At 52.0% G+C, this 8,467-nt stretch overlaps 1 protein-coding gene across 1 annotated transcript in view; it reads right to left on the minus strand.

Moving 5' to 3' along the window:
• KIRREL2 (kirre like nephrin family adhesion molecule 2) overlaps positions 1-1,369 on the minus strand; it is a 57,098-nt gene extending 55,729 nt beyond the window's left edge. The window contains exon 1 of the mRNA XM_035119529.3: positions 866-1,369. Within this exon, the coding sequence (XP_034975420.3) occupies positions 866-935 (70 nt within the window). The 5' untranslated portion in view covers positions 936-1,369. The remainder of the gene's footprint in view (positions 1-865) is intronic.
• Between the last annotated feature and the right edge of the window lie 7,098 nt (positions 1,370-8,467).

Here is an 8,467-nt window from a genome sequence, read left to right on the forward strand (position 1 = left end):
GTTCAAGGTTAACCACGAGAGGGAGTCTGCGGGTGGAAGGGAACTCAAAGATCAACCCTAACCCCAAGCACGCCCCCGCGGAGAAGAGCACTTCAGGGAATCAGGCAGGGCGATGCTAGCCCTCCCACTCCCACAGGGAAAAATTAGAATAATTATTCACACACCCCGCGCGCGCAAAAAAATCCCTCCCTGAGATGAAACTGTAACGCGTGGTTTTAACAAGGGTGTGGGTGGGTGGGGGTAATACCCCTTCCCATAGAAGGGGGGGAACGACCCTCTCACTTCGTTGCTGGCTGCACCAAAGGTTATATGCTTAAATTCACCCCCGCAGATAACAGGGAGCGGCAAAGGCGGTGGTACAAAGGCGACTTCTCCTCAAGGTCATACATACATGCGTACTCAAGAATCATTGGCACAGTCCGGATGAGCCCCCCCACCCACCCCAGGAAAAAAAACCGCTCCAGCAGTCCAACCCATTCCTCAAGGAAGGTCCCTGCCGGCCGCCTCCGTTCCTCTGCTCAAACCATTAAGCCTCATGATCTTCCCCAGAGTCAGGAATAGAACCCAGGTGTCCTGAGGCACTGCTCCTTGCCCCCCCCACCCTTGTAGCCAGAAACAGAGCAACCTCCCCGCACTCTCAGCCCGATCCCAATCATAATAATATATAGCCTGATATAATTTCTGAAAGAGTTGGACCTGTTCAATTATTATTTTTAAAGTCGTAAGTTTAGGGTCAGTGGGTGGGGTGTTGGGGGGGGTCCCCTTAACGCTGGCAAATTGGGAGATTCCCCCCTCCTCTCACACACACCCCTCCCGTCTCCACCAGAAGGAAGTTTGACAAATATAAAGCAGTTGCAGTTCATACCTGGGTCTGCAAAGTAACTCAGGGATACGGTCCAGGTCAGCAGGAGCGCCGTCCTCATGGTGGGCGGCATCGAGGGTGGGTGCTGGTGGGAATGGGCGCTTCAGCGGGGATGGGTCTCACTGCAGGAGCCTCCCTTTCACACGACCGTCCTTCTCCCGTGTCCGCCTTCGAGTTCCTCAGCGAGGCTGACCCGGGTCTCGAGGATTCCAACAGTTGCGGGTTCTTTCCTGCTTTTAAGAGAGGGGACGTCTATCGTGACCTTGGTGTCTGGGACTGGGATGGTTTAAAGCAAAAGTGGAGGTTGTTGGAGGAGGAGGGATTTTTGAAGTTGCAAGGAAAAATTCCGAAGCTCATCCCCTTAAAATAAAGAAGAAAAGAAAAGAAAAGAAAAGCGGGGAGGGACCGGACCACTTTCTCCCTTCTTCCTTCCTGCCTTCCTCGCGCTCTCCTGCCCCTCCTGCAGGACTTGCCAGCTCCCCAGCTACTTCCACACTGTAGCCGTCCACCTCCAGGGAGCTCCTGCTCATTCAGCAAGGGTAGAGCATGGCCACGCCCACCGCGGCTCCGGATTGGCTGCCTGGGAAGCTGCACTCATTAAGAAAAATATATATATATCACGCGCTCACATTCAGAAACCGCTCGCTGGCTAGCGGTGGCTGGCTTGCCGGTTCGCTCGCGGGCGGGCATGGATGAACCGGCTCGCGCATCGCCCCCTCCTCTCCCCTCCTCCCCACCCACCCCCGTGGGTGAAAAGGTCCGAGCTTAGTGGGTGCGGTGGGGAGTGCGTGTGAGGGGGAGGAGGCAGCTGCTCCCTGCGGAAGGGTGTGCAGCACGCTAGCAAACGCACCTCGTCCAACGCATCGTGTATCACAATGGGGCACATCATACTGAGTGTTAAATTAAAGGCTGTGTGTGTGTGTGTTTCTAATTGTCCTTTTTTAATATTTAAAAGGATCTTGAGAATGCCAGCATCCGATAGTCCCAGAAAGGATGCAGTGGAGCATTCTCATATTCCAAACTCCTTCCATATAGAACCTCATTAATTTTTTCCTGGTGGTGTTATAAGAAAAGTATTGTTTTCCTGGTTTCTCTCCCCTACCCTGGAAAAAGGTATTTTTTGTTTTGTTGAAATCAAATCTCCCCTCTGATACTTTGCCTGTTCTGGGCTCCTATGTTGAAAAGTGTGGAAGTTGCATTATTTATTTGTGGGGGGGGGGGTTGGTGGAATGATCTGCTGACCCGCTTTGCAGGGAAAGAGAGGAAGGCGAGAAATGGGGGGGGGGACAGCAAGCCCCTGGGGTGGGAAAGCAAGCTGCACAACAATCTGATGCAACAACTACACGCATCAAGGCAGCTTTCTGACCGGGCCTTGCTTGCCCGCAAGAGACTCTGCCTGCCCCTATTTGCACATAACCTAGCTCCCTCCTTAAACTGCCCCAGGCAGGCCTAAGCGAAACCATAGCTTAAATGGTAGGCTGGAGGGGCTTGTCTAATTCAAATTTCTGCTTGTCTAACTCATAGGCAAGGCTTAATGGGAGCCAAATTTTAGCTCTATTTTTTGTTTTAACCTGCAGACCCTTGGAACGTGAGTGCATTGAGCACGTGCAGAGTGCATTCCTCCCAGCACAAGTTCCTGATCCCCTAGTATCTGGGGCTATGTACACATTACTATATAAAAATGCAATTGTTCTTTTCTTCAATTTGCATTGGCTGGGTGTTTTTTTGGGGGTGGTGGTGGAGAGAATGCATATAAATGCAGTACTGTATTGTCTAAGAAATGGCAGGAGAGATATGGGTTGTGGCTAACTCTGCTTGCCAAACCAGCAGTGGTAGTGTAGTGCCCTGCATGCAGAGCAAAGAAGGGAATGTGTACACAAGCCCTCAGGGCAAAAGGTCACATGACACCCAGTCTACTCTCCCTCCCACCCTGCTTTTGGAAATGAATAATGTTAGGTTGGCATTCATTCAGTACTTTAGGCTGCACTCCTAAATGCATTTACCTGGGAGTAAATCCCATTGAAGTAGACAAGTATAATATGATTGCACTGTCAGGTTGCAATCCTGAACGCAGTGGATAGGATTGTGCTTTGAGACTGCTCAGAGAACTTCGTATGCCTGATCTCAACCATCTTTACAACGCTGGGTTGGCATTATCCCCATACTGAAGATGGGAGAGGGGTGAGGCTGAGGGCTTTTTCCTTGATCCCAGATGTTTAGAGTTGTGGTTACTCTTTGGTGAGGAAAATGTACACCGCCATGACTTCATGCAACCTGAACCGGGCCTGGACCTATGGTAATCCTGCAAAATACTTTCTGTAATGAAAGAGATTACAGAAAGGCTGCAGCGGGAAATCCAAGGTTCAATCTCTGACACCTCCAGATAAAGTTGGGAAGGAGCTCTGCCTGAAAGCCTGCCAGTCAGTGTGGACAGTTCTGAACTTAGATGCACCAGTGGTTGGATTTCTTGGTTTCTGGTTGATGGGCAGCGTGTGATTATGGGTGGGTGGGGGATGACCTGGGAGGGAAGGAGCGGGGAGTCGGAGGCTTTTTTGCATCATGTTTACCATGATTACTATCTCTTCGTTTCCTGTGCCCGTAGTTTGAGTACAAACCCTACACTGATTAGAAAATATATTCAGTCTCAAAAATAGCTTTCTTCTGCTTTTGATCCTGCATTGCTACCATTAATATATGTGCACATGCGGGGCAGTTTCAAAGGTAGCTCCCGGTGTGCCTGGAATTCTGCACAATATGAGAAAAGACAGGTTGATTTATGCTAATGGTTTGAGGTAGAAAAGAAAAGGTGCCAACTGGCATGGCTTTGTGACTGTTCTGTCACCTGCATGCAGAGTTAGGATGGGCTGCATTTCTGCATTTGCAAGACAGGTTACACCACACTGCCAAAATGAGCAACTCCGTCCTTTTTGATGCAGTGATCACATGGGATTATGTGAATTGGCACTGCAGCTTCCGTCCCTGCATTCCTTGCCAGCACAGCCACATTTCTTGGTGGGGTTTTGTGTGAGCAGCAGGGGTCGCTGACCTACGAGATGTGGGAGGTTTGACCAGCACATCTGATAGGTCTGCTCTCTGTTCTGACCTGTAAGTGAGATTGAATCATTTGGATATGCTCAACGCATCTTCCACATCCTGTAAGGGGCTGGCTCTTTGGTTCAGTGGGAAAGTGGAAAAAGAGTTCACAGGTAAGGCCTGTGACCAGGAGAGACTGCATAATACAGTCCTTTACAATAAATACGGTAAATAAATCACCACATTTCTATCCCAACTTCCCTTCAAGGATCTCACCTGAGTCTCCCCTTCCCTCTCCCCCCCCCTGGCAACAGGCTGAGAGAAAATGCCTGGCCCAAGGTCACCCAGTGAACTTCATGGCCTCCCTGCTTCCTACAAGGGCAGCACTGGCACTAAGGAGGAGGAAGCACCACTTCCTAGTCTTGGATATATGTAAGAAAGTAAGCAGGTGAGATCTGGCTGAGGGGAGGCAGAGGTTGGTTGGGCACTGCCCAGTTTGCCTTAATAGTTCCAGCCTCCACTGCCCTGTCAGCTGCAGCACCTGGATAGCTCAGTTGGAAGAGCATGAGACTCTTAATCTCAGGGTCATGAGTTTGAGCCCCAAGGGCAAAAAAGATTCGTGCCTCACCATCCCTTCCAACTCTACAACTCTATGGTGATTCTGTCTGTATCACCACAGGGCTTTGAGTCCTTCAGTCCAGGCCTAGGCCTCCTTTCCCTCTATGCCTGTTTCCAATACTCCAGGTTTAAGAGGACAAAACTATTGAGGCTGTCCCTCCGCTGACCTTTTTTTTTTGCTGGTTCCCGGGTGGGATGCCCTTCTGCAGCAGAGAACTAAGATGCCGTTAGACTGTGGACACCCCCTCCCTTCTTTAACACACGCCTTTCCCGCTAGCATCTGTTCCCAATTATCTCTTGGAAGTGTGTGCAACAGGCAGCTGGGGGCTGGGGTAGGGCAAAGGGATTCGCAGAGCTGGCCTCTCCCGCCCCCACCCCATGTCACAATAATGGCATTCAGTGCTGCACTGGTCAAGGCTTTTCGTTTCATCTGTCCTATCCTGAAGCAGATCTCGTTTTATTTACTCATTTGGGGGGGGGGGAATACGATGGTGAACAACATGGAATTATGGGAGCCTTTCAGATCCAGAGATGTAACTCCATGCAATTGGCTCCAGCCCCACACCTTAGAATCCAGGAGTTCTGGTTCTGCTCCATCCAAACCACTGAGCCCACTAGCCTCTCAAAAGGAGAGAGCCATTCTGCCACCTGGCACCCTGCTCCTCTTTGTCCAAATCCGAGAGCTTAAAAGTGCTGGGAACAACCCACATTTCAGGGTTTCAGGTTCCTCTTTCCAAGCCACTAGTGGGAATAATTCCATGTCACAGGTTAGTCCCCTGAGTGAAGCTCAGCGAATGGGAAGCAGATTGCTGATCAAAGAGCGGGAGGGGGAGATTTAAAGCGATTTCTGCTGCTTTATACGTACATAGATATATTTCTGAGGTGGAGATTTAAGCGGGCCAGGAAGATTGGCTGAAGGCTCAGCCCTGGAAAATATGCTCCGGCGTCTTTCCCTCTAAATCTCCACATGTGTCGGTCTGCCACGCTGCTGACACACAGATCATCACCAGCAGAAACCGGCCGAAGTGTGGCTGCAGAAATTCTGCTGTGCTGCTGTGTTTGCAATTGGGGGTGGGTGTGTGCATGCACCAGTAGTACATGTGTGTGTTTTTGTACACGTGTAAGCAGGATTCTGGGCGAGCATTGCAGCTGGCCTGGGGGAGGGGAGCTTCAAGACACGAAGCAAAGCACCCGCTGAAAATCCCCTCCAAGAGGATTTGAAAAGAATATTCTGAAGATTTGGGGATTAAAGAAGGGGGGTGGAAATTGGCATCTGTATGGGAGGGGGAATGATTGTGCTCTCGGCAGAGGCAGGGCCTGGGAGAAGCATCAGACTCCATGAATGGAAGCTTTGGATTCTTGCCCGTGTTTACATCAGCAAAAGCTGACTGTGGTACATACAACTCCAGGGATTTGTTCAGAGTACAACAGCACTACTTCTAGCTCAGTCAGTAGAGCAGGAGGCTCTTCATCTCAGGGACGTGGGTTTGAGCCCCACATTGGCCAAAAGATTCCTGCATTGCAGGGGGTTGGACTAGATCAGGTATCCCCAAACTGTGGCCCTCCAGATGTTATGGACTACAGTTCCCACCATCCCTGACCACTGGTTCTCTTAGCTAGGGATCATGGGAGTTGTAGGCCAAAACATCTGGAGGGCCACAGTTTAGGGATGCCTGGACTAGATGACCCTGGTGGTCCCTTCCAACTCCATGATTCTATTTCAATTTTTCTCCAAGGGCCTCAACGTGGCATGCATGGTTCTTCTCCCCTGCATGTTTATCTTCACAACAACCCTACGAGGTAAGGTCACCCAGTGAGCTTTATAGCTGAGTTGGGATTTGAACCCTGGTTGCGCTCTAACCACTACCCCACACTTCTGCGTGGTTCAAACTTAGCCAATCAGAGCACATGCACCTTCCCAACCTCATGTTGTTTTGCTGTAACAAGCCTTGGGGCTGTATGCTTTTGTGGTAGTACAATGCATTTTAATCTCCCTTCAAGGATACAAGTGAAAAGGCAGTGGCATGATATATGCTATATATCAGAATATCCGGGATAATGATGCATATACAGGAAGCACATGGAGAGGTCCACATAGTGACCTCAGGCTTCTAGCTCAAGTGCCCAACTTTATGATGGTGATATAAATCCAATGATTAATGCATATTGTTGATTTCACCCCAATAACCCTCTTCCAGAGATGGGAATATTAAAAACCAGTAGTCCTTGCTCCTGACACTACTTTCACAAGCTCCTCAATATTTCACAGGTGAAAACTAAAGACGCTTGTGTATTTGTAACGCATATTCTAACATCAAGCATCAAGTCAGACAGTCATTTGCTCTACAAAAGCCTGTCCTGCTCTGCCTTCATGGCTAGCGTGTTTTCAGAGACACATTAGCTCCGTTAGTCTGTTACGACAGGGTTTGCAGAGAGTCGTGTGGCACCTTAAAGCAGGGGTCAGCAACCTAAGGCCTATGGGCCACAAGCAGGGTCATTTAACCAGCCCACAAACCGCCCCCGAACTGAGCTGCCCGCTCGGTGAGTCCTTGCGTGCTGCACTAAACCAGCGCAGCGCGGCGGGGGGACTCACTTCCTCGCATGGATCAAAACTAGGGGGGGCAGGCAAGCCACGGGGCCCGGCCACGCTCCCCAGCCACCTGATTGGCTGGCTGGCGATGACATGGCTGGGATCCTCCCAGGAGGCGTGGTCTACGTCCATGCCCCCCGGAGGATGAGCATTCTGGCTGGGGCGGCGGACAGCGGAGCCTCGACGGGGCGGCAGGGCCCGCCGGAGCGAGCGCAAGGAAGGCGGGCATCACCGCGGGACGCAGCTGGGGCCGGAGCCGTCCACCTCCCAGGCAGCGAACAGGTTCATGGGCAGCGGACCACCTGGTGCCGCCACCCTGCCCAGGGGGCTTCCCATACACCCGTACGCTTTGGCAGCCATCGCTGGGTCCTGGTGGAGGGGACGGGGCGAGCCGCTTGCCTTCTCCAGCCGTGATGGCCCTTCAGCTCCTGCAGCCTCTCGGCGCCGGCGCAGCAGGCGCGAACCTTCGCCCGGGACATGTCCTGCCCCTCTGAGATGGGAGGGAGGGAGCAAGATGGCGGCGCTTGTTCCGCCGCAGTGCCAGAGGAGCAGCGGGACTGCTGCTGCTGTATCTGCGAAGTGCTAAACTAAACACCCACTGGTACACCATGACGTGTCTTTTGCGCCCTATAAAAGTGACTGACCAGCGTGGTCCCCTGGAGGAAGTGCCGATTCTTCCTTCAAGTTTCCCCTGGGTGGCGTTAGGAGAGGGTCAGACAGCTTCATGCCGGTGGTGGCGAGAGGGCCGTGGACGGTTGCCAGCTCCGACGGAGGCTGCGCCCTGCCTTCGACTGATTGGCTGGTGATGACGTCCACATCCCCCCCGGAGGGGAGGGGGCGGTCATGCGGTCCACCGCAACTCCTCTCCACCGGCCTCTTTTTACGCTGGTAAAAAAACAGCGGCTTTTTTTTTTTGCGCCGAGCTGTTTTACACCTTTTTTCCCCTTTCCTTTTTGGCTTCAGGGGGCCAGCTGCCCCCCCTGCCCCCTGGGTACGCCTATGCTTCCCCGGTGCCAGAAATTGCATCTGTGCAGATGCAACGCTGGAAATTGCGGGGGCTCATGCGCACGCGGACGCTCGCTCGCTCCAGCCCACAGAGGGATCTCTGCTGGAGTGAACCAGCCCAGGCGAGGAAAACCTTGCCGACCCCTGCCTTAAAGGAATAGATTCAGATCAGGATTAAGGATGGTTCAGACCTGGTTTTTTGGTTACTTCGCGCTATGTGCTGCTGAACTTAGTGGGGATTGTTTTTGAGTATACATGCATAGGATTGCACTATCCAGGGGTCCCCAATGGGGTGCCTGGAGGAGCGTTTGCAGTGCACCCACCAAGTCTCTCCCTGATGCCTGCAGGGTCCCTCTGCC

Source organism: Zootoca vivipara, chromosome 6 (genome assembly GCF_965207765.1).
Source record: "Zootoca vivipara chromosome 6, rZooViv2.hap1.1, whole genome shotgun sequence".
NCBI lineage: Eukaryota > Metazoa > Chordata > Lepidosauria > Squamata > Lacertidae > Zootoca > Zootoca vivipara.